The sequence below is a fragment of the Ostrea edulis genome, chromosome 5, assembly GCF_947568905.1.
Source record: "Ostrea edulis chromosome 5, xbOstEdul1.1, whole genome shotgun sequence".
Classification (NCBI taxonomy): domain Eukaryota; kingdom Metazoa; phylum Mollusca; class Bivalvia; order Ostreida; family Ostreidae; genus Ostrea; species Ostrea edulis.
The window spans coordinates 27666143-27693642 of NC_079168.1; the positions used below are offsets into that span (position 1 = coordinate 27666143).

Sequence of the window (27500 nt, forward strand, 5' to 3'; positions counted from 1 at the left end):
GGTAGCGATAACAAGGTTAATAATGTAAGGGGCAATAACTTTTAAAGGGGTCAGTCTTAGGGTACAGGTATCAAATCTTTAAAATGGATTTAAAAGGACATACTAAAGATTCAATTATATGTAGTATATGTTGAAAGACAAAAGAGATATAAAAAGAGCTAAATTTCTCATATTTTGAATGACCTTGACCTTTGACCTTGACATAAATTAAAAGGTCAACGAATGGAGATTCTAAAGCAGTTGGTCCCATGTCTCTAGGATAAATGGTTTTAATTTTTTTAAATTATTTGTAAAAATCAAAACCTTTCAGGGGCAATAACTCATAAAAGGGGTCGAAGAATATTTTCGCAATGAATAGATTGAAGAGTCTCCTTGAATAGTTGAAGACATTGGTGAAGGTTTGGTGTCTCTACGGTCTATGGTTTCAGAGGAGTAGCGATAACAAGGTTAATACTGTAAAGGGCAATAACTTTTAAAGGGGTCAATGTTAGGGTACAGGAATTAAATCTTTAAAATAGATTTAAAAGGACATACTAAAGATGCAATGATATGTAGTATATGTTGAAAGACAAAAGAGATCTAAAAAGAGCTAAATTTCTCATATTTTGAATGACCTTGACCTTTGACCTTGACATAAATTAAAAGGTCAAAGGATGAAGATTCTAATGCAGTTGGTCCCATGTGTCTAGGATAAATGATTTTAATTTTTTTCAATTATTTGTAAAAATTAAAAACTTTCAGGGGCAATAACTCATAAAAGGGGTCGAAGAATCTTTTCGCAATGACTAGATTGAAGAGTCTCCTTGAATAGTTGAAGACATTGGTGAAGGTTTGGTGTCTCTACGGTCTATGGTTTCAGAGGAGTAGCGATAAGAAGGTTAATACTGTAAAGGGCAATAACTTTTAAAGGGGTCAATCTTTGGGTACAGGAATTAAATATTTAAAATAGATTTAAAACGACATACTAAAGATGCAATGATATGTAGTATATGTTGAAAGACAAAAGAGATATAAAAAGAGCTAAATTTCTCATATTTTGAATGACTTTGACCTTGACATAAATTAAAAGGTCAAAGGATGACGATTCTAATGCAGTTGGTCCCATGTCTCTAGGATAAATGGTTTTAATTTTTTTCAATTATTTGTAAAAATCAAAAACTTTCAGGGGCAATAACTCATAAAAGGGGTCGAAGAATATTTTGGCAATGACTAGATTGAAGAGTCTCCTTGAATAGTTGAAGACATTGGTGAAGGTTTGGTGTGTCTACGGTCTATGGTTTCAGAGGAGTAGCGATAACAAGGTTAATACTGTAAAGGGCAATAACTTTTAAAGGGGTCAATGTTAGGGTACAGGAATTAAATCTTTAAAATAGATTTAAAACGACATGCTAAAGATGCAATGATATGTAGTATATGTTGAAAGACAAAAGAGATATCAAAAGAGCTAAATTTCTCATATTTTGAATGACCTTGACCTTTGACCTTGACATAAATTAAAAGGTCAAAGGATGAAGATTCTAATGCAGTTGGTCCCATGTCTCTAGGATAAATGGTTTTAAATTTTTTCAATTATTTGTAAAAAGTAAAAACTTTCAGGGGCAATAACTCATAAAAGGGGTCGAAGAATCTTTTTGCAATGAATAGATTGAAGAGTCTCCTTCACTAGTCAAAGACATTGGTGAAGGTTTGGTATCTTTACGGTGTACGGTTTCGGAGGAGTAGCGATAACAAGGTTAATACTCTAAGGGGCAATAACTTTTAAAAGTGTCAGTCTTAAGGTACAGGAATTAAATCTTTAAAATAGATTTAAAAGGACATACTAAAGATGCAATGATATTTAGTATATGTTGAAAGACAAAAGAGATATAAAAAGAGCTAAATTTCTCATTTTGAATGACCTTGACCTTTGACCTTGATATAAATTAAAAGGTCAAAGGATGAAGATTCTAATGCAGTTAGTCCCATGTCTCTAGGATAAATGGTTTTAATTTTTTTTCAATTATTTGTAAAAATCAAAAACTTTCAGGGGCAATAACTCATAAAAGGGGTCGAAGAATCATTTCGCAATGAATAGATTGAAGAGTCTCCTTGACTAGTCGAAGATATTATTGAAGGTTTGGTATCTTTACGGTGTACGGTTTCGGAGGAGTAGCGATAACAAGCTTTTATTGCAAAAGGGGCAATAACTCCTTGAGGGGTCAAAGTTCATATACGCAGGGTGAACTGCCAAAATCTTTTAAGGAGTACATTCTTATGGACTATAAATCTTTTCGATAAATCTTGAAACTCAAAATCACGGGGAGGAAAAATAATAATAATAATAATAATAATAAACAGAAGAATATCAATAGGTCTTTCCACAGAAAGGTGGAAAGACCTAATTAATGGTGATAAAAGCGTGTGTACATTTTGGTGTTCCCCGCCCCGGGTAATAAATAGTATGTAATAATAGTTATAAATACATGTTTATGTATATTTTACTGTCCCCCTCCCCAGGTAATAAATAGTATGTAATAAAAGTTATACACACGTGTGTATATTTTAATGTCCCCCTCCCCGGGTAATGAATAGTATGTAATAATAGTTATACACACATGTGTATATTTTAATGTCCCCCTCCCCTAGTAATAAATAGTATGTAATAATAGTTATACACACGTGTGTATATTTTACTGTCCCCCTCCCTGGATAATAAATAGTATGTAATAATAGTTATACACACGTGTGTATTTTTAATGTCCCCCTCCCCTAGTAATAAATAGTATGTAATAATAGTTATACACACGTGTGTATATTTTAATGTCCCCCTCCCCTGGTAATAAATAGTATGTAATAATAGTTATACACACGTGTGTATATTTTAATGTCCCCCTCCCCTAGTAATAAATAGTATGTAATAATAGTTATACACACGTGTGTATATTTTAATGTCCCCCTCCCCTAGTAATAAATAGTATGTAATAATAGTTATACACACGTGTGTATATTTTAATGTCCCCCTCCCCGGGTAATAAATAGTATGTAATAATAGTTATACACAAGTGTGTATATTTTAATGTCCCCCTCCCCCAGTAATAAATAGTATGTAATAATAGTTATACACACGTGTGTATATTTCCATTACTTGATGTTCCATGTTTTTGTTGTTGTAGTATAATAAATTCAAACAGAGGATTCTAAATGAACGAGTGACTACCCCAACCACTACTGTTTACAAGTAAGTACCATTACTATCTACAAGTAAGTACCATACAAGTAAGTGCCATTACTGTTTAGAATAAGTACCATTACTATTTACAAGTAAGTATATGTACCATTACTGTTTAGAAGTACAGACCCTGAAGCGTACTACTACACCACTTGCACGAAACGAAACGATTCTTGCACTGAACGGTTTGCACGGATCGAAACAATTCTTGCACGAAACGCTGAACGGTTTGCACGGAACGATTTGCACGAAACGCTTCCCAGTTCCTGAACGGTCTGCACAATTTGCACAAAACAGTAGGTGTGGCTTGCACACTTTGTGAATGGTTTACATGAAACGGTAGGCGTGGCCTGCACGCTTTAATTATCTCAGCCTGATTCAGATCTAAACCATGATATATATGTATAATACATTTACATGTAATGATAAACTTAGAAAAATGATTAAGAAAAAAATGGTAATGAATATTATACCTGCCCGACATGGTATTACTTTTGTTTTGATTACAATAATTGTGTAAAATTAATAAAGATTAATCAAAGACTGTCGGACATCAGGTAACGAAATATACACACGTCGAGAAAAAGAGAAAGACATGCAAAAACCTCATCGTTGTAGAATGAAAATTAATCAACTTGCATTTTTATTTTATGCTTTTAAACAATATCTTATTAAATTAATTCAAATTGAAAGAACAAAGTTCGCTTCTGTTTCATTATATGCATGCATATCAGTCTGAGTGATCGTAGTGTTAAAAAGCACGTGTAATTTGTATATTTCAAGACACTTTTTAAAAAGAGGAAAACCAATTACACATTTCTTAGAGAAAGAAAATGAATAAAGACGCATTTTTATAAATGTACAGTAATGCAACAGATAAAATAGAGGTTCTCGTCAGTCATGCCATCTCTGGGAGTCCGTATACCCATACGCATGGGCTTTGTGCTAACCTGTAGATGAAAATTGTCACCTGTCATTACTTGGAACGAAGGGATCAATCAAAACAATTGGGATCTCCAAGCTCATACACCTGTAACGGGGTACACCGTTGCTGTAGCAACAACCCCCTCTTCCGTCTTCTAACAACCCCTTCTTCACTCTTCTCACCACACCTATCTTTGAAGACAACTTGAAAGTATCTGTTTTTCTCCTGTAAGTATTATTTGAATTCTTTATGTGAAATCTGTTCTCATTATCGCATTTTACAAGTACATACATGCAGCAATGGAAAAAGTAATTCTTTACATAGGAAAGTGGGCTAATATGTTTACAAGTTTAAAATACAAGATATGTATACCTCTGTGTTGAAATAACAAAGGAACAGTGAAACGTATTTGAGAATTCAAATGTACAAATTATAAAATCATGCTACTATAGAAAGTTTTTTTTCCATTGTAAAATGGTTTTCCATTCTTTCGAAATCACTTGGAACAAATGAGTGATGTAAAATGTGTGTGTGTGTGTGTATATATATATATATATATATATATATATATATATATATATATATATCTCCAAATTGTGTTTTTAAAAAAAATCACAGTGTCCGGTATAAATATTAAAAGAAATAGAATAAACAGTACACAAAGTTAAAAATTTAACGCAAGCGCTTTCATTTTATAATCCTCAGGCGTTACATTTTAAAATAGTTTTATAATCCTCAGGCGTTACATTATACATTAAACAATATGTTTACTGTTATTATCTATGACGTCATAAAAAATATGTTTACTGTTATTATCTATGACGTCATAAAAATATGTTTACTGTTATTATCTATGACGTCATAATATGCTTAACGTAAAATCCTTTTCCCTTCATTCGTTTATGACGTCGTTATGTACGTGAAATGTTAGGACGCCTTTATGACATCAAACCATTTCAAAACTATTTTAAAATGTAACGCCTGAGGATTATAAAATGAAAGCGCTTGCGTTAAATTTTTAACTTTGTGTACTGTTTATTCTATTTCTTTTAATATATATATATATATATATATATATATATATATATATATATATATATATCAATAACGTAAAATGAATATAAATTTGATCAACAAAATTAAATAAAATTGTATATGTTACTTTAAAGTTCCCTGTAGAAGTACTAGGTATTCGGTGATTAAATCGTTAAAACAAGATGTATCTCCAGTACCCAAGACAGGTGAGGTGATAAATTTACAGGATGAGACCTTTTAATGCAAGGGCTTCAATATCTTAGCATCAGAAAGACAATACCAGCCATGAAAGGTGTATGTGAAAACAATATAAATGTGGACTAATATTTACTTTAAATTACGCAAACTACAAGTTAATTGGAATTATGTTGCACAAACAAGTTTATCATGTAGGTGTTTGATTTCATTTATAAGGAAAATGTTTGAAAACCCAGAAATATGTTCCTGATCAGGGGAGAGAAAAAACTGCTGAAAGCTATTTGCAACAGGTTGTTCGAAACTGCTATTTTGACATGCAAACAGTTAGTGCAATTTGTAATACTAACAGTAAACTATAGGGTATTTACATATCTATACATGTAGTGCCGGAATTTGGGGATTTCATAACGCATAAGATGTCGAAAATGTTCATTCAAATTATTGGGGGGGGGGGGTGGCGGATTTAAAGGGGCGCAGCCAGTGCGCGTCCCCCTAAAATTTAAAATTTAAGGTGAATCGTGGTCTCTTGTTTAGGAAAGTGTATTCAATAAAATAATTTCTTCCACTCTCAGAGAAATAAATGACAAAATCTTTTCATTTTTTATTGAGTTATTTTATTAGGAAAAGTCACATTAAAAGAAAAACCTTAAAATCTGCATGATTTTATCAATTTCACCTCATCAAAAATGAACGAAAATAGTAAAAATGACTACATATGAGACATATTTGAAGCCCTATAGAATCCGTAACATCCAGAAACTGCCGGCAGGGCTTCAACCTGGACCCACTGGGGGTCTCAAGGCGGCTCCCAGACCCCCTGCCTCATACATGTATAAAGTTTGCCCCCCCCCCCCCCCCATTCCTGGACGCCCCTGGGAACAAAAGAAGATAGTGTTAACATAATATGGTATGTGCAGAACTGTAGATTTCCTTTGTGTATTACTTGTAAGAAAATTAGGAATGACTTAAAAGCAATATTGGTATGACTAAACAATTGATAATAATGACTAGCAAAACTAAGCGCTAAAATTTTGCATTTATTAGGTTTTGGTCATTTCTGGGAGGAAGTGAATGTGGATTTTTTAATTCGTATACAATAATTGACGGAAGAATGCGTGAAAAAAAGAAACATACAAACAAAATATGGGATTTATTGAACTCCAGTAAATATGCTTTGTATCAACATTTTATTTATGATATTGGTGTTCGATTATTGATTGACAAAACAGATATTAATCATGTATATAGCCTATAAAAATATATCACGAATAGTGACTATATTTTATATCTGCACATAATGTATACATATGAAAGGGTCATCATAGTGGCTTACATGTATATTTCTCCAAAAATGTAGTCCAAATTTCAATCATCCTGTGTTAATTCGACTGTTAGAATTCATCCTAAAGTGAAGATTGATTCCACCATTGTTCATATTCTTGGATAGTCCAGCTTTGTTTAAATTCAAAATAACTGATCGAATTCTGAGCGACAATCTACATCCACCTTTCTTGGATGCCATAGTGGAATGACCTGCACGATTATCGGGGCGTGGCTTGAACGGTCTGCACGCTTCTGTAGGCGTGGCTACTGCACGGAACGATTCTTGGACAAAACAGTTTGCATGGAACGGTGAACGGTTTGCACGAAACGAAACAATTCTTGCACGGAATGGTGAATGGTTTGCACGAAACACTGAACGGTCTGCATGGAACGGTGAACGGTTTGCACGGAACAAAACACTTTGGAGGTGAAGTAGCACGCTTCAGGGTCTGTAAGTAGCTCTACTGTTTACAAGTAAGTAGGATATAATTATTGGACTGCAGTTTCTTCTGATGCATTTTAACAGCTGTCCATAATGGAATTCTACACACCTTATGCATGTGTTTATAAATATACAGTAAAATATGGATAATGAATCTACAGGGCAACCAAACAATTCGTTATAACCAAAGTTTGTTTTATCCAATAAAAATTCTGTTATTTTCCTCTCATACGGGAATAAATATCACTTCACAGTAAGCGTGAATTCATTATAAGTGTGAATTCATTATAAGTGTGAATTCATTATAAGTGTGTTCATTATAAGTGTGAATTCATTATAAGTGTGTTTACTATAAGCGTGAATTCATTATAAGTGTGTTCATTATAAGTGTGTTCATTATAAGTGTGAATTCATTATAAGTGTGTTCATTATAAGTGTGAATTCATTATAAGTGTGTTCATTATAAGTGTGAATTCATTATAAGTGTGTTCATTATAAGTGTGAATTCATTATAAGCATGTTCATTATAAGTGTGAATTCATTATAAGTGTGTTCACTATAAGCGTGAATTCATTATAAGTGTGTTCACTATAAGCGTGAATTCATTATAAGTGTGTTCATTATAAGTGTGAATTCATTATAAGTGTGTTCATTATAAGCGTGAATTCATTATAAGTGTGTTCATTATAAGTGTGAATTCATTATAAGTGTGTTCATTATAAGCGTGAATTCATTATAAGTGTGTTCATTATAAGTGTGAATTCATTATAAGTGTGTTCATTATAAGTGTGAATTCATTATAAGTGTGTTCATTATAAGTGTGAATTCATTATAAGTGTGTTCATTATAAGTGTGAATTCATTATAAGTGTGTTCATTATAAGCGTGAATTCATTATAAGTGTGAATTCATTATAAGTGTGTTCATTATAAGTGTGAATTCATTATAAGTGTGAATTCATTATAAGTGTGAATTCATTATAAGTGTGTTCATTATAAGCGTGAATTCATTATAAGTGTGAATTCATTATAAGTGTGTTCATTATAAGTGTGAATTCATTATAAGTGTGAATTCATTATAAGTGTGTTCATTATAAGTGTGAATTCATTATAAGTGTGTTCATTATAAGTGTGAATTCATTATAAGTGTGTTCATTATAAGTGTGAATTCATTATAAGTGTGTTCATTATAAGTGTGAATTCATTATAAGTGTGAATTCATTATAAGTGTGAATTCATTATAAGTGTGTTTACTATAAGTGTGAATTCATTATAAGTGTGAATTCATTATAAGCATGTTCATTATAAGCGTGTTTTACTGTGCATTATAAGTGTGTCGGCTATTGTAAAGAGAAATATTTGTGATCAGTTTGGTTTCTATTTCACAGATGTGGACCATTGATAGATCTGTGTAGAGGGCCTCATGTCAGACACACGGGGAAAATCAAGTCTTTCAGTGTTACCAAGGTAACCGAAATAGTTTAACCATGTGACATATTGTTACCAAGGTAAAGAAAATAGTTTAACCATGTGACATATTGCTACCAAGGTAAACAAAATAGATTTACCGTGTGACATTGTTACCAAGGTAAACAAAATAGTTTTACCATGTGACATATTGTTACCTGAAAATTGTATGTCAGATTTTTATCCAAAACATGTCAGTAAAAGTACTCTAAATGCATTCTGTCTTACCATGTGCTTGGAGAGTCATATGTACTTTTATAGAGTAGTGCATCTGTGTTATCGTATACAGTCAAACTTCGTTATCTCGAACTCAATGGGACCAGGGGGAATTCGAGATATTCAGGATATCCAGGATAAGATACTTAAAGAATAAGTGGTTAGGACTTCCAAATCACTTCGACATATCCATGGTATGCGAGATATCAGTATCGAGATAACGAAATTCAACTGCACCTATTTTACTGGGAGAGTTATGTGTACAGTTAAAAAGTGATGCATCTGTCATATTTTGTACATTAAAAGTGACATTTTTTTGTTGAAGAGTTCCTCCACTTACTGGGAGGAAAGACGCTGATGCAGAGTCTCATTAAAAGTGACATTTTTTGTTACAGAGTTCCTCCACTTACTGGGAGGAAAGACGCTGATGCAGAGTCTCATTAAAAGTGACATTTTTTGTTACAGAGTTCCTCCACTTACTGGGAGGGAAAGGCTGATGCAGAGTCTTTACAGAGAATTTACGGAATCTCATTCCCCGACCCCAAACAGCTCAAAGAGTGGAAACACTTCCAGGAGGAGGCTGCCAAAAGAGATCATAGAAAAATTGGCAAGGTCAGGCTACTGAATATTAGAAAAACGTCCTGATAAAAACCTCGTTCTATGCAGTGTGTACATCCAAAAAATATGAGGGCAAGTCTCCTAAATTTAGAGCAAAATTCTCCCAGGATAAAATTAAAAACCTTATTGAATATATTATTTGTATGCAAGGTGAAGATAACGAACAGTGATCAATCTCATAACTCCTATAAGCAATACAAAATAGATAGTTGGGCAAACACATATATCTCTTTGGTTTATAAAATGAAATTGTGGTAACGATGATGACAACTTGCAATAAAAGGTGGGTATTTAATATTGCACTTTTATAAATGTATATTTTCATATATTTATTCATTTTGTAATGAAGATAATTAGTTTTGTTATCTCCATAAAATTATTGGGAATCAGTAAATTTATTCACACTTCAAAACAATAGTAGACATTGATAACTGTGTTGAACCAGTGTTGTGTAATTATTGCACATGTACAGTGTACATAGATGTGGTTTTTCCTTAATAACTTGCAATATTAGCTGATTAAAATATCAAAACATTTGCATATATAAACTTTGAACCCAAGTAATCTTTGTGTCGTGAAATAAATTCAGAGAAGAATTGTGTATGTTTAGATACTAAGAATTCGGGCTTAATGTCCCTCCCCCCTTTTACCTGGTAAATTGATCATTAACTGATGACATAAAACAGAGCAGATATAATGTAATGGATTTAATTTGTGTTTTTAAATGTCAAAGATAAAATTTATAAGGAAAGTACCTTTTTGTTTTGACATGCTAGTAGGAAATGCAAAATACATGCATGCTTAGATTGTTAGGTAAACCTTAGGGTTAAATGTTGGAGACGGAGACGGCCGATATATTGTACATACTGGTATTAACAAGTAGATAGATTGTACATACTGGTATTACCAAGTAGATAGATTGTACATACTGGTATTAACAAGTAGATAGACTGTACATACTGGTATTAACAAGTAGATAGACTGTACATACTGGTATTAACAAGTAGATAGACTGTACATACTGGTATTAACAAGTAGATAGACTGTACATACTGGTATTAACAAGTAGATAGATTGTACATACTGGTATTAACAAGTACTAGATAGATTGTACATACTGGTATTAACAAGTACTAGATAGATTGTACATACTGGTATTAACAAGTAGATGGAGTGTACATACTGGTATTAACAAGTAGATAGATTGTACATACTGGTATTACCAAGTAGATAGACTGTACATACTGGTATTAACAAGTAGATAGATTGTACATACTGGTATTACCAAAGAGATAGACTTGAAAGGAAGAAGCTTTCTTATCAAATTGTTGTTGAGAAATAAATCACTCAAACCAAGGAATGATAAACATTTTAAAAAACTACACAATACACGATACTTTGTGGTGGTAATTTACAACATGAAAGTAATCGATATTGAAGATAGCAATAAAGAGATGTGAAAATTTCTTTTCAGGAACAAGAGCTTTTCTTTTTCCATGAGATGAGTCCAGGAAGTTGTTTCTTCTTACCTAATGGAGCTTATATTTATAACACATTGATGGAATTTATCAAGGTGAGATGTCTGTGTGTGACACATAATGAAGGTTTGATAATTTGGAATTTATCAAGGTAAATTGTGTATATTATACATGATGAAATATTGATCATCTCAGTTTTTGCTGCTCATGCATTATTTCATGTACTTGGTTTTGTAACGACTTGTCTGTTTCACATGACTTGACCTTGACTTGTGTGATTTACATAATTGTGACTTGTGTGTGTTTAACTGACTGAGTGTGACTTGTGTGTGTTTTTAACTGACTGAGTGTGGCTTGTGTGTGTTTAACTGACTGAGTGTGACTTGTGTGTGTTTAACTGACTTAAAATGACTTGTGTGTGTTTAATAGGGCTGGGTATTGTTCGGAAAATTTCGATACGATACGTATTGCAAGGCAGAGAGACGATATGCGATACGTATTGACGATACAATATAAGTACATTTACACTTAATTTTGAGGATTAAAATGATTAAATAATAACAAAAATAAAGCTTCACCTATTCTTTTTGTTTCATTTGCATATAGTGTTAGCTTGAATTAATCTATCATAAAAGACAATTGTGCATGAAATCATTATCTACTTGCTTTTATCAATATTGTTAACATATTTTTCTCTTCATGAAAACAAGGGCATCCACATTCTCTGGCTTTAAACAAACCCTAATTGCTGATACAATATCTCCCGCTGTAAGTCTAAGGCAGCAGAGGAAATTATTTTCAGGATGAATATTCACAAATGAATTATAACTTCATTTATTTGTTCATATATTTCTTCATACAAAAATTGTGACTGCATATCACGTTCGACTCTGATCACTACATATATCATTCATTGATATATTTCTTGCCATTTTTCTGACCGTTAGCTTTATGATGTCATCGCAAATATGTTGCTAAATTACTTGTACCACCAGAGCTTATGACCCCTGTTCCACAAACGTTACACTTTGGTTTTTTCAAGCTACAAATATGTAATATTTAAAAACTGAGACCATGGTATCGTCACCACGCGCACACTTTCGACACATGTTTGCGTTGTATGCAGCCATGGAGCAAATGACATTTAGATAGTTCGTTCGTATATTTTCAATTTATTTGTTAACTTGTTCATGAAATCTCGCTCTAAGATACGTTAATAACCACTCTTAATATATCAAACGATACGGGACTCGCTGTATCGGTTATCGTATCGCTAAAAAATGCCGATGTATATTGATAATCGATATATTGATCCAGCCCTAGTGTTTAACTGACTTAACGTGACTTGTGTGTGTTTAACTGACTTAATGTGACTTGTGTGTGTTTAACTGACTTAATGTGACTTTTGTGTGTCTAACTGACTTAATGTGACTTTTGTGTGTCTAACTGACTGAACGTGACTTGTGTGTGTTTAACTGACTTAATGTGACTTGTATGATCTACACGACTTAACGTTACATGTGTGTGTTTAACAGGGTGAATACAGGAAGCGGGGATTCCAGGAAGTGATTTCTCCGAACATCTACAACAGCAAGCTCTGGGAGAGGTCGGGCCACTGGCAGCACTACTCTGTTAGTACTCAGAAATTGCATTGTCAATGTTGTCTATATACTACTCCGTTAGTACTCAGAAATTCCGTTGTCAATGTTGTCTATATACTACTCTGTTAGTACTCAGAAATTCCATTGTCAATGTTGTCTATATTTGGTTTACAGTACTGTACTGACAAGTTGTCATTTTTCTATTTTTTCAGGATAATTTATTCAAGTTTGATGTTGAAAAAGAAAAATATGGTCTGAAACCAATGAATTGTCCAGGACATTGGTAAGTACTGTAACAATTATTAAGAAACCCATTTCTCCATCTGCAAGATTAGGATGACATTGAATATGTTATTATTCTGACTTTCAGTTTGATGTTTGACCATCGTCAGAGATCTTGGCGTGAGTTACCACTTCGAATGGCTGACTTTGGGGTGTTACACAGAAACGAGTTGTCGGGAGCTCTCAGTGGTCTCACGCGTGTACGAAGGTTCCAACAGGACGACGCCCATATCTTCTGTCAACCAGAACAGGTCAGTTAATCACTGAATAGATTTTGTAATTATCAAATTAGTGTTTACACTGTTCCTTTTGTTGTTGTATTATTATTTAGATATCGCTTGATTACTGTTTATGTAATGGTTTGTGATGATCACTTGATTACTGGTTATGTAATGGTCTGTAGTGATCACTTGATTACTGGTTATGTAATGGTCTGTAGTGATCACTTGATTACTGGTTATGTAATGGTTTGTGATGATCACTTGATTACTGGTTATGTAATGGTCTGTAGTGATCACTTGATTACTGTTTATGTAATGGTTTGTGATGATTACTGGTTATGTTATGGTCTGTGATGATCACTTGATTACTGGTTATGTAATGGTTTGTGATGATCACTTGATTACTGGTTATGTAATGGTCTGCAGTGATCGCTTGATTACTGGTTATGTAATGGTTTGTAGTGATCACTTGATTACTGGTTATGTAATGGTCTGTAGTGATCACTTGATTACTGGTTATGTAATGGTCTGTGATGATCACTTGATTACTGGTTATGTAATGGTCTGCAGTGATCGCTTGATTACTGGTTATGTAATGGTTTGTAGTGATCACTTGATTACTGGTTATGTAATGGTCTGTAGTGATCACTTGATTACTGGTTATGTAATGGTTTGTGATGATCGTTTGATTACTGGTTATGTAATGGTCTGTGATGATCGTTTGATTACTGGTTATGTAATGGTTTGTGATGATCACTTGATTACTGTTTATGTAATGGTCTGTAGTGATCACTTGATTACTGGTTATGTAATGGTTTGTGATGATCACTTGATTACTGGTTATGTAATGGTCTGCAGTGATCGCTTGATTACTGGTTATGTAATGGTCTGTAGTGATCACTTGATTACTGGTTATGTAATGGTTTGTGATGATCACTTGATTACTGGTTATGTAATGGTTTGTGATGATCACTTGGTTACTGGTTATGTAATGGTTTGTAGTGATCACTTGATTACTGGTTATGTAATGGTCTGTGATGATCACTTGATTACTGGTTATGTAATGGTCTGTGATGATCACTTGATTACTGGTTATGTAATGGTCTGTGATGATCACTTGATTACTGGTTATGTAATGATTTGTGATGATCACTTGATTACTGGTTATGTAATGGTTTGTGATGATCACTTGATTACTGGTTATGTAATGGTTTGTGATGATCACTTGATTACTGGTTATGTAATGGTTTGTGATGATCACTTGATTACTGGTTATGTAATGGTTTGTGATGATCACTTGATTACTGGTAATGTAATGGTCTGTGATGATCACTTGATTACTGGTTATGTAATGGTCTGTGATGATCACTTGATTACTGGTCATGTAATGGTTTGTGGTGGTCTGTAGTTTGGTTTGGCAGGTGGTCTCAGACAACTTAAATAAAAATAAGATAAATATTTATTCGGTATATACATACATACAAACATACATACATAAATTCCAAGGATAACCCATAAAAGCTTGAAAGCTTATTTCCTATGGGGTCCTTTGATGCACAGATGTTTGCGCTAGGGGGTCATTTATGTGTGAGGAAACCGGAGTACACGGAGGAAACCTACATGTCCGAGCGGACGACCACCATACCCGCTTACATACAACCACTGTCGATCACGGGGACCGAACGCGGGTCGCAGCGGTGAGAAGCGAGAGCACTACCTCTGCGCTACTTGGACACACTTGTCATTCAGGTCAAGAAACCTGCCTAATCCAATGCATACTTTGGGATATCAAATTTTGTATTGATTAAATTGCATTGGGACTCGAGGAAATATATGGGATATGGAATAAAGATCATTGCAAATGAAAATATTGTCAGAATTTTACAATGAAACTGTGACACTGTACTATTCTATTTGCAGGTTGAATTTACAGGTAGTTTTAATTAAAACGTTCAACTTTATCTTGAAATTGTTTTTCTTTCCCCTCTGCAGATTAAGGAGGAGATAGCTGGATGCTTAGATTTTCTGAAGACTGTGTATGATGTGTTTGGTTTCACTTTCAAACTGCTCCTTTCTACTCGACCGGAGAATTACTTGGGGGAAATCGAGATGTGGAATGCAGCAGAAAAGGTACGATATACACAGCACTGTAGGAAACAGTGACATAGTATGATAAAGATATGCAGTACTGTAGGAAACAGTGACATAATATGATTATCATATGCAGCACTGTAGGAAACAGTGACATACAGTACAGGCCATGAGTATTCTCTGAAAAACATAAGGCCCCCGTGGACCAAAAGTCCATGCTTCACCATGGGCCTAGAAAAACGTCGGTGCCTTTGAAGTTGCAATCTCTGTGTGAGAGCCCTCTGCATAACACGGTGTGTCCACGGAGTGTCACAGTGTATTTTCAAGGTGTCACATGGAGGGTAAAATTTCATGCTCTCTCTCTCTCTCTCTCTCTCTCTCTCTCTCTCTCAAGCAAACAAAAGTGGTGTTTAAGGCATAGTATTTCTTCATTATATTATTTTGATATCCATCTAATCAAATGAACTTGATTCAATATATGAATTGATGTCTATGATTAACAAATAGGAATTGATTTATAACTGTTGTTTATATCATATAAATGGAAGCAAAAATACAAACCCATCAAATGATATTTTTAAAATAATCACAATTAAATACTTTGATAGAGATTTTCATTTAAAAAATTCATCGGTAGTTTGTGTTTTTGAATGTCAATTGTCGAGGTATGCAAACAAGGCTCGTGCCATGTTTTTGTTTACATATAGATTGCTTGATATCAAATAGCATGTGTAAAACAAAATCATTGGTGCTAAACACTAGAAACTGTTTAATTGTGTTCAGAATTAACTTGTAAATTGAAAAATTGCTTTAAACGAACTTTTACTAGTATATTTAAGATATGAAAGCTTCTTGACATAGGGAAGATTCAAGTAGGTAAAAATCATGTTCCTCGAGGGTAAGTTACCTACACACAATAGGAACCAAAAGAGCCTGTTTAAGGAGTTTATTTCAAAGCCAAGAAATGAAATAATTTGAACTGTATCTAACATGGACTTTTTCCAGTTTATCATAAAACTAAGCATCTGCAAGAGAAAAAGGGTTGTGTTTTGACTTTGAACCAATTTCTCTTTGTTTCTGGCTAGAATAAGAATGTCGTGTAAGTAGATTATGAGCTTTAGTCCTAACCTTCTTAGAAGACCTACAACTGGCTTCAAAAGTTTGGTAAAGATTCTTGGGGCAGAGGCCAGACCGAATGGAAGCATCTAAAACTGATACAGCTCCCCTCTCCATAGAAATCTTCAACACTTTTGATCCTTTAGACTGATGGGGGACTGTTAGATAGGCATCTTTTAGATCTATCTTGCACATATGTAACAGTCCTTTACTATTAGATCTTGAACCATGAACAGACCTTCCATCTTGAAATGTTGATACGGAAGGAATCTGTTTGGAGGTTTTACAATAGGGGATCAATGTTTTACATAGAAATATATAGGGAAAATCTTTAAAATCATCATCTCAAGAACCAATGAGCCAGAAGAGCTGAGATTTACATGAAAGCTTCCTGACATTCAAGTAAAACTATCCAAACACGTGGCATTCACTATGTGCAGATCCAAGTTTGTTCAAATCATGGCCCCGGGGGTAGGTTAGGACCACAATAGGGGATCAAAGTTTTACGTGGGAATAAACAGAAAAAATCTTTGAAAATCATCTTCTCAAGAACCAATTAGCTAGAAGAGCTGAGATTTACATGAAAGCTTCCTGACATAGTGCAGATTCAAGTTTGTAGAAATCATGACCTCCAGGGGTAGGTTGGGGCCACAATACGGACTAAGGTTTTACATGCAAATATATATGGAAAGTCTTCAGATATGGGCCAAGGTAACTCAGGTGAGCGATGTGGCCCTTGGACCTCTTGTTCTGGGTTTGTTACAGAAAATGAGTTTGATTCTTCTTCTGCATAATTAAGAGTTCATCCCCTCTCTATAATTAGCTCTTCTGAGCCGAAGGCTCAAAGAGCTAATGCTATGGCCATTTGAGCGGTGTGCAGTGTGCGTAAACTTTTTAGAAAAAGGGCTATAACTCAAGAACCCCTTGGCCAATTTTTTTCAAATTTGTTACAGGGTATCATTGGCCTAAGGGCTTTCATACTTACTAAATAGAGGGATGTGACCCTTTAACAAGGGGAGATAATCAGGAAAATGCATACAAAAGTAGTGGTTGCTAAAAAAACTTCTTCTCAAGAACCACTGGGCAGATTATCACCAAACTTACACATAAGGATGAGGATATGTTGTAGATTAAAAATTGTTCAAGGCATTACCCTGGGGCAAAGGGCGTGGTCTCAAGGTCACTTCAAAGTTGACCTAAATTTATATTTCCTTAAATCTTTGATATTATAGTCATTATAAGGACTAGGATCATCAAATTTTGACAGTTGATGCATCTTAGGACTTTGTGTCAAGTTGTCTCAAAAGTAGGTCATGGTGACCTACTTTTTGAATTTTGCAGGTATTTATTTTAAAATTAATTTTGATGCATATCTTGGACACTTTGAAGCCTATGATCATCAAAACTTTTCAACCAAAAAATAGGTCAACTTGACCTACATTTGGAATTGGACGGCTATATTTATATATTTCAGATACTATTTGACCTACAGTCATCAAATTTTGTCAGTTGATGCGTCTTGCATGTTCAAAGGGTGTCGATCAAAAAGTAGGTCACCTTGACCTACTTTTGGAATTTGACGGCTATATTTATATAATTCAGATACTATTTGACCTACAGTCATCAAACTTTGTCAGTTGTTGGGTCTTGCATGTTTGAAGGGTGTTGACGAAAAAGTAGGTCACCTTGACCTACTTTAGGAATTTGACGGCTATATTTATATATTTCAGATACTATTTGACCTACAGTCATCAAACTTTGTCAGTTGATGGGTCTTGCATGTTCGGAGTTCGCTGACCAAAAAGTAGGTCACCATGACCTACGATTGGAATTTGACAGCTATATTTCAATATTCAGATACTAATTGGCTTAAAATCATCAAACTTTGTCAGTTGATATTTCTTGGGTTCTCAAAATGTGTAAACCAAAAAGTAGGTCACATTGACCTACTTTTTTTGAATTCTTAGGATTTAACTAAAGATTTAGAATACTAAGAGGCTAAGAATAGAAATGCTGGGGTTGTACAATTTATCAGAAGAGCGATTCTAGGCCCTTGGGCCTCTTGTTTGAGGTATTGTACAATTCTTCTTCTGCATAATTAAGAGTTCCTCCTCTCTCTTTGATTTGAGTTTTGTACGATTATTCTTCTGCATAAGTAAGAGTTCCTCCCCTCTCTATAATTTGAGGTATTGTACGATTCTTCTTCTGCATAATTAAGAGTTCCTCCTCTCTCTCTGTGATTTGAGTTTTGTACGATTCTTCCTCTGCATAAGTAAGAGTTCCTCCCCTCTCTATAATTTGAGGTATTGTACCCGTATTTCTTCTTGTAATTCTGGTTGGTTTTACTGAACTTGTACCCAGATCTTTGGCCCTCCTTAAATCTACTGGAGGGCCCATCCTGAATGAACTGTCTGAATCTTGGCCTTGTATGAAGATGGATTGTAATAAGACTTTCTTCTTTTTGTCTGTCTGAATCTTGGCTTGGTATGAAGATGAATTTTAAACACACTTTCTTCTCTTCTTTTTGTCTGGCTGAAATGCATCAGCAACCTCATTGTCTTCCTTGTGTCTCTTCCCCGTCTTTTTAAAGAATTTTATGAACTTATCACCGAAGAGTTTGCTGCCACTTGTTGATACATCAGCGTTCTCATCTAAGATAGCTTTTGCTCTTTTGTAATCTCCTGTAATTTTAACGGTAGCATCGACTCTTCTGTGGTGATCTATTGCTACACTGACCTGTCCCAGTAGACTTAACTGTCGATCTGCTTCAGTATAGAGAGCACATGTGAATGATGTCAACATTACCCACTTCATGTGAATCACTTGAAGCAGCATGCATACTTTCCAAAATACTCCATATTGGAAAGTGGTCCCATGACTTTCTCTTGACTGGATATTTTGTGCACTTGTATCAGCACCTTTATCAAACTGTTTGTTTCTCTTCTCGAGTAATGGGCAGATAAAGGTGTCTAATGCCTTAAGGTCCCCTGCATCAGGAACGGGATATTTGTCTAAAATCTTAAGAGTCTCATCACTAAAAAACTTTGTGAAAAAAGGACGACAAATTCTATCAAATCGTCCTCTAATTTATCTTTTTTGACATCACTGTCAATGTCAAACCTTTCATAACCTTCAACACTTTCTGACAAGACACTGCATACAGGTATATTTTTACTTTCATTTTCTGAACAATACTTCCTGGATTTAATGGATTCTGAACCCGACTTCTGGGAAATTCGTGAGGAAGCTCTAGAATCACTGCTAGACCTAAAATCTGAACTGGAGCTAAACTCGTACTAGAGTCTCTCCTTGTGCGTGCTCTACCTTTACTGTGAGTTGGGGCTCCGGTGTGCCCACTACTTGGGGTTTCACCGTTATCAAAATGGCGACCATCACGCCTAGAAACTCGCTCATGTAGACCCGGTGGTGAACACGACCTCAAGCGACTGGTTTGCTCTCTCAACCAGTTGGAAAAAGACATAGAGCTGTCTGGAATACTTAAAACATCCGATATACTCCTCATAAAAGCAAGAGAGGTCAGAGAAAGTCAAGTAAAACTAACCAAACACGTGACATTCACTACCTGCAGTGGTCCGTATCAATATTCCAAGGTTCAGTGTGACCTTGCGAGCCAAATTGAAGAATGAGTGAAATTCAATAGGGAGGCTTTTTATATGGCTATTCATAGCGCCACCTAGCAGCAAGTCAAGCAGAGAGAACACTGTGTATCTTATTGAAGGTTATGAAATGAAATTAGAAACACATTTACAATACTGCATGATAATTTCAAAAAATTAGTTCTATATTGATTTTTTTTCTGTGTTAAATAAATCAAAGCATTGGTTATCACGTCGCATATAAAAAAGATATGTACAAATGTGGTAACACTGGGAAATCTTATCCTCAGAATTAATGCTCCTGTCTCCAGTAGTATGTCCAGAAATTCACATCAAATTCAACCAAACAAGTCATGACAAAAACTTTGGACTCAAGTTTACATTTAGCAAACTCAAGTTTTTTAGAAGAACTCAAGCATTTTCTCAACTTGAGTAAGACTCAATTTTCATGGCACACTTTATTGAGTTCAACTCTGCAATTTGAGAAAAATTCTCAGATTTGAGTCAGAAACAACTGTTGAGTTGACTTAGACATTCGTGATCCCGAGGCCTGGTACTTGAGTACGGCTTTATGAAAGTGTATTTTCATTCTTCCTTGGACTCTTTCTCTGTAGATAAGCTTGTATGGTAATACCCAGTACTACAGACTTGATGCCTGCACTAATTAATCCAATAAATTAATCACTCGTTTATGATAAGTGCGGTTGTTATAGCTATTTTGATGTTTTTCTTAGGGTTCCCATGACTTCAATATGCATAGAGTAAAGCTGTAGTTTAAAATCTTAAGAAATCCACGCATCACAGTACACTGACACATCAATATACATGATTCTCTCGGTGTTTATTTCATGTACTGGATCACTTTCACTTCTCCTGAATCAAACAACCCTACCCACAACCTCCCCTCACTGTCCACACTCAGTCCAACAATCTGGTTATTTAATCCACAATTGTCCACATATTTAATGAATTGTCCATTCTGATCTAGAATGTGTAGATAGGTATTGTTAGGATCTGTCACAATGATATGACCCATAGAGTCGGTCACTATATGTCTTGGACTGAATGATTTCTTTCCCCCTGGTGGTTTGTCGTTGTATCGGAATCGGACTTTTCCTCTCCTGTCCACCACTACCACTGTGTCAGCATTTTCATCAGAAGCCACGATGTCCCCGTTGTTGTTCTCTGTCACATACACTCCATACTTCCCTGCTTGATAGATTGAATTGCCTTGTTCATCTTTATCTATTTCCTGTGTCACTCTCTGTCCCTGATAACGGATAATTTTGTAATAATTATCATCAGTAGTAACCATACTGACCAGGACGTCCCCTGATCTGGTACAGCACAGTCCTGATGGATGCCAGCCCTGTGGTGTGGTGATCAGTGTCTCTGTCTTCCCGTGTCTGACAATGTTCACAGTTCTATTCTGATAATCACTGTAAATCAGTTCTCCCTGTCTGTTCACTGTAATGTCACTAGGGAACTGATTACATGTACTGGTGACAGTGTCTTGTACAGTTCCATGTATGTCCACACTGTGTATCATTTTGTCTCTTCCACTAATCCAGGCTCTATCTGATCCAACACAGGCTACTCTAAGTAACTGTTTGACTTTTGTTGGAATGTTTGCAATCACTTTGGCTTCTTTCAATAACTCCTTAACAGATAGATAGAGGACTTCATCTGTCAGACTGGGTAGTTATAGTGTTGTCTGTGTCAGTATGGCCCTGTATTCTCCTAATTCTAGGCTGAGTTCTCTCCCTTGGACTGTGTTTGTTTTGAGAGAGGGTGACATTACATCAGGTACTTGTGGAATGGTTCTGAATTCAGTCAGTTTGGATTTGTAATTGTTGACATCAGACACTTTGTTGGATTTCTTTGTTTTCTTGAACAGTTTGGGTCATACTGGAATTTTGACTTCTGAGTTGGGACTGGCATGACTTCAGAATCATAATTCCTTGATCTTTGAGTGATTGGATCAGTGATTCAAGTTTGTCAAAGATGTCATCTACTTCTAAGTGCCATTTCTTTCTTTTATCTTTAGCTTCTTTTTCTAAATCAGAGTAGTGGACCTTGGTTTTGGAAATTTTCTTTTCAACATCTGCATCGCATGACTTGTTCTTAGGAATGATATTGCTTTCAATTTCTTCTGTTTCTCTTTTGATGCTTTCTCTCTTTCTGGCAATGATGTCTGACATGTCCACAACATCATGACCTTTATGTGGACCTGTGACACATATAATGCAGACCGGGACATCACACTGTTGACAGTGTGCCTCACATCTCTGGTGGGAATGAGACGTACACTGAGGGAACACCAGCTGGACTGTGCGCTTTGTGAAGGGAACGATGTCATGCTTCATTGACTTTAGGCTGTTGACATGTTTGTTGATGCAGTCTGCACACAGACCGACTTGGCAGCTGTTACAGAATTGCTGGACGGGCTTGACACAGTTTAGGTCACAGGTGATGAGTTCCTGTGCCTGGGTGGTGGCAGTAGCCATTCCTTGATTCTCACACGTTGGTTACATCTAAAATAAAGAGCAACTTTATTCAGATCTATGCAAATGAAGTAGTACATATGTCACTGTATCCAAACGTCATTTGGAAACAACCACTACGGCAATTTACTATAGACAGTGTAGATGCCCGTGAGGAGCCCGGGTTAAAAACTGACCTACAGATAATTCTTAAGGACTATATAGCCTATCTGGTGAGACAATGAATTTTAGTTGGAATATGATATATACTAGCGGAAAAAAGAAACTGATTAGTTTAGTAATTTTATTTATAGATTCATATACAAAATATTATGTTGCATTATGTATCTCATTATTTGATTTAATGCATTGTCTTTCAATTCTAACATCAAATCACGGATTATGTCCATTATAGTTGATACGAACAGCAACTGAAATGGGGGGGGGGGGGGTGCAAAAGTTTGTATGACCACCATATTGCATTTACACCAATGCATTCTTCACACCTATGCATTGAACGAATCCGGTTATACAGAAATGCCTGGGGAATATTCCACCATATACACAGCAGAGAACACCGTAAAGTGCCCAATGTAGACGTAAACGTCACTCTATATCCCAAACATGTTCTATAATAGGTTAATAGCTAGGTGATAAATCCAGTGATGTGACTGGTCAGGGAAGCACACTCACGGTTTGCTGCTGTAAATAGTCACTAACAACACTGCAGTGTGTGGTCGTGTGTTGTCCTGCTGACGTTACGCTGGTTATTGTAAATGAATGGAATAACGTGCTGACGTATAATATCACCACGATTGTGTACGCTGGTTAAGTTGCTCCCCACTGTCACCAAAGAGGTCCTTACATGTGTTGTAATTCTGCCCCAGACCATAATGCTTGATCCTTCGCCAAATTGGCAGTGCTGAATAACGCAAATGTCAATGTCGCGTTTTCCGGCACAATGGTAAGCCCAAACACAACTGTCTCTGCTGTTGAGGTGAAATCTCAACTCATCCGTTAACAGAGTTCCACCCAATCTCTGTTATTGAAATGATGATGCCTCCTACACCAGGCTAACCTCGCAACACGGTGACGCCTACAGAACAGGACGGATAGCAGGATGTCAAGGACGGATGTTGACCTCTTGTAATCTGTTGCTTACAGTACGAGGACTTATCCGTCGATGCTCAGGGATGCTTCTAGCGGTCAAAGAAGCCGATTGAAATCAATTACACAAATGTGACGACTCCTTATATAAGTAACTTGCCGATTTGTTGATATCGTCTCCATATAAAAGCATTACAGCGTTAACTTCCATCCCACATAATGCTTTGAAACATCCCAGCTTCAAGCATCCCTATAGCATGCAAACGATCATTTTCAATCATTCGAGGCATATCTCTCAATCAAAATTTTATTTCAAAAATCAATGTTTTTCTGTTTCAATACATTGAATACTGTCAATGAATGCAAGAAATTCTAAACATTCCATTACTAACCACAATTCACTGAGGTTTGAAACTCAAGAAGAGTGTGCTATGACCATTAAGGCAAACTGAACACGATATTTAACAAATTGAGTATTCAAACTAGTGATGGGCAGTCAGGCCAAAAACTAATCAATTATCAGTAATAATGGGACACAGGCATGTAATTGATTGATAATCGATTATAATCGAAATTGTCATTTAAGTGGGGTTTTTTCCCTCAAAATAGATAACAATCATTAAACATGGAAATATTTTAATTCTCTGTTATACCCCCCGCAACAAAGTTTGGGGGGAGGGGTATACTGGAATCGGGTTGTCCCCATGGGACGTAGATGTTCCCTATGGATTTTTGGGTAAAAAGGTCAATTAAAGGTCAAGCGCACTTCTAGAGAAGAGACTACCCAAGGTTTTATCATGCCCTTTCTTTTTCACAAGAGGTAATTTAAATACCTATTAACAAAACGCTTTGGGGGTAAGGGGGGGGGGGGGTATTCTTAGTGAGCATTGCTCACAGTACCTCTTGCTTCTTTTGTTCACAGGTAAATAAATCAGAATTTGAGTATATCAAGTAATGAAATTTATTTATAATCACAACGTCTCAAAGATATCAGAGATAGACTCCCTTGTCTGATTGTTGAATGTTGTTGTTTTTACCATCCTTCACTTCTCCCGCTTGTTTTTGATCGCCTTTGACATACAGATAATAAAATCTGAACAAAATTGAAGTGATTTATGGATTTCTGGGGGGGGGGGGGGGGGGGGGGGGGGGGGGGGTAACAATGTCAACGAATTTTATTTTGTAATCAATTAGTAGCATCATAGATCTCTGAAGGAACGACAATTGATCGGCAGCGGAAATCGTTTCATCACTAATTCAAACACTTGTTTAATATATTAAACTATGCCTTTGATTAAGAATAAAGAGAGATCAAAGAATTTTTATGCCCCCCGAGATCGAAGATTGAGGGGCATATTGTTTTTGTCCTGTCTGTCATTCTGTCTGAAACTTTAACCTTGCTAATAACTTTTAAACAGTAAGTGATAAAGCTTTGATATTTCACATGAGTATTCCTTGGGACAAGTCCTTTCCGTGGGTACCAACATTTTTGACCCCGTGACCTTGACCTTGGAGTTTGACCTACTTTTTGAAAACTTTAACCTTGCTAATAACTTTTGAACAATAAGAGATAGAACTTTGATATTTCACATGAGTATTCCTTGTGACAAGACCTTTCCCTGGGTACCAACATTTTTGACCCCGTGACCTTGACCTTGGAGTTTGACCTACTTTTTGAAAACTTTAACCTTGCAAATAACTTTTGAACAATAAGAGATAGAGCTTTGATATTTCACATGAGTATTCCTTGTGACAAGACCTTTCCGTGGGTACCAACATTTTTTACCCCCGTGATGTTGACCTTGGAGTTTGACCTACTTTTTGAAAACTTTAACCTTGCTTATAGCTTTTGAACAATAAGAGATAGAGCTTTGATATTTCATGTGAGTATTCCTTGTGAGAAGACCTTTCCGTGGGTACCAACATTTTTGACCCCGTGACCTTGACCTTGGAGTTTGACCTACTTTTTGAAAACTTTAACCTTGCTAATACCTTTTGAACAATAAGAGATAGAGCTTTGATATTTCACATGAGTATTCCTTGTGACAAGACCTTTCCGTTGGTATTGAACCTTTTGACCTTGACATTTGACCTACTTTTATTTTTTTTTTACATTGGTCATTTTACATTGGTCATAGCTTCTAAATGGTAAATATTAGAGCTTTCATATTGTACATGAGCATTTCTTTTGACAAGATCTTTCTACTGGTACCAAGATATTTGCCCTTGTGACATTGGCCATTATCGGGGGCATTTGTGTTTCACAAACACATCTTGTTTTTCCACTAGTACGAGGCGAGTCATTAAGTAACCAGCCTATCCCATTTCCGATTGACTGAGACGGTAATGATTTTCATGCCTTGTTTTAATACTTGTTTTATACCTGGATACAAAATTGCACACGTACGTATCAAGTCATTCTTTAATATTAAGATATCGAATGTCAAACATGGTTAGTGATGCAAAGGCATGCTTTTAATCTTAAGTTGAGTACTGTGCTATAATTTATTACTGGTATTTAAAAGGTAAAACAGGCAAGGAAATATACAGCGAGTTAGCTGATGTTTATGGGTCTTCTGCCCCATCTTATGCTCAAGTTAAATTCTGGGTTGGGGAATTCAAACGCGGTAGAACATCTTTTAATTAGAAGATGAAGTCAGGTCTGGACACCCACTGGATGCCACCGACGAAGAAATGTGTAAGAAAATTTGGGATCTGGTATACTTAGATAGGCAAATTCAGGTGGAAGAAATAGCACAGGCATTAGGCATTTCACATGGTAGCATATCAGCAATCTTACATGATCGTTTAGGTATGCGCAAGCTGACAGCCCTTTGGGTCCCCAAATCCCCTAGCGATGAGCAAATGGCAACCAGAGCATCAGTATACAGCACCTTGTTGAAGCATTTTAGGTCAAAAGATGATTTTCTTTTGCGTCTGGTGACTGTTGATGAGACTTGGGTTCATAATTATGAGCCGGAAAATAAAGCTTAGAGTCGTCAGTGGGTAGGGCCTGGGTCCCCGAGGCCAAAGAAATTCAACATGCAACCATCTGCTGGCAAGGTGATGGCCACAGTATTTTGGGATGCAAAAGGCGTTATTATGTTGGACTTTTTACCCATGAGAAGTACAATAACTGGAGTGTACTATGCAAACTTGCTAGACCAGCTGAGAAGCGCCATCCATGAAAAATGCCGAGGTAAACTCTCTAAAGGTATTTTGCTGCAACAGGACAATGCGAGAGTCCACACTTGCAAAGTTGCAATGGATGCTGTAAAGCGAAACAGGTATGAAATAATACCACATCCTACCTATTCACCTGACCTAGCTCCAAGCAACTTCTTCCTATTCCCAAACTTGAAAAAGGATATCTGTGGACGTCATTTCCGGTCTGACGAAGAAGTCGTGACGACAGTTGGGGAGTGTCAATGGAAAGGACCCTGACTTTTTCAGTTCTGGGCTGATGGCACTTGAACACCATTGGTCTAAGTGCATCACACTAGAGGGCAATTACATCAAAAAAGAAGAGGTGGATCTCAACCGGAAATAAGTTAGGCTGGTTACTTATTGACTCACCCTCGTGATTTAGGTCTCAATCAAAATGTTGTTGATGTATTAAAAGCCCGCTACTTTGAATATTAAAATTCATTGTCTCTGTAGTTGGAGCTTAATTAGGGATACCTTTAACTAATACTAAGGTGACTGATAGGCCTCTTCTTCATTGAATTCAAAATCAACTATTTGTGGAAGTGGAGAAATTAAACTGATGTACCTTTCTATTGGCTCCAATCATATCTCAGTGCTCCAAGTTGCGAGTAAAACGGTCGCATTTGCGACCAGAAAATAAATTTTACGACTAGAGATTATAATTAAGTCGCGTTTTCGCGAGTGAAGAAAATTTGGGCAACCAGTAAAATTTTAGAATCTGGATCGAAAGTCTAAATAAATATTTTTCAGTCTCCGTCAAAACAATCAAGATGGCGGGAAAACGAGGTTTAGAGCACTTTGGATTTATCAATAGTAAAAAACAGAAGCCTTGGCCTAGTACATGTAACAAAGAAATTCAAGAATCAC

The 27500-nt window shown here is 35.8% G+C and overlaps 1 protein-coding gene and 1 pseudogene across 1 annotated transcript in view; one reads left to right on the top strand and one right to left on the bottom strand.

Moving 5' to 3' along the window:
• The window catches only part of LOC125651990 (threonine--tRNA ligase 1, cytoplasmic-like), a 48809-nt gene that overhangs the window by 5866 nt on the left and 15443 nt on the right, over positions 1 to 27500 (top strand). The window contains exons 5-12 of the mRNA XM_056166034.1: positions 3153 to 3217; positions 8518 to 8596; positions 9278 to 9424; positions 10905 to 11003; positions 12444 to 12539; positions 12722 to 12792; positions 12880 to 13042; positions 15005 to 15142. Of these exons, the coding sequence (XP_056022009.1) occupies positions 3153 to 3217; positions 8518 to 8596; positions 9278 to 9424; positions 10905 to 11003; positions 12444 to 12539; positions 12722 to 12792; positions 12880 to 13042; positions 15005 to 15142 (858 nt within the window). The remainder of the gene's footprint in view (positions 1 to 3152; positions 3218 to 8517; positions 8597 to 9277; positions 9425 to 10904; positions 11004 to 12443; positions 12540 to 12721; positions 12793 to 12879; positions 13043 to 15004; positions 15143 to 27500) is intronic.
• The window catches only part of LOC125651993 (uncharacterized), a 9112-nt pseudogene continuing 1011 nt past the window's right edge, over positions 19400 to 27500 (bottom strand).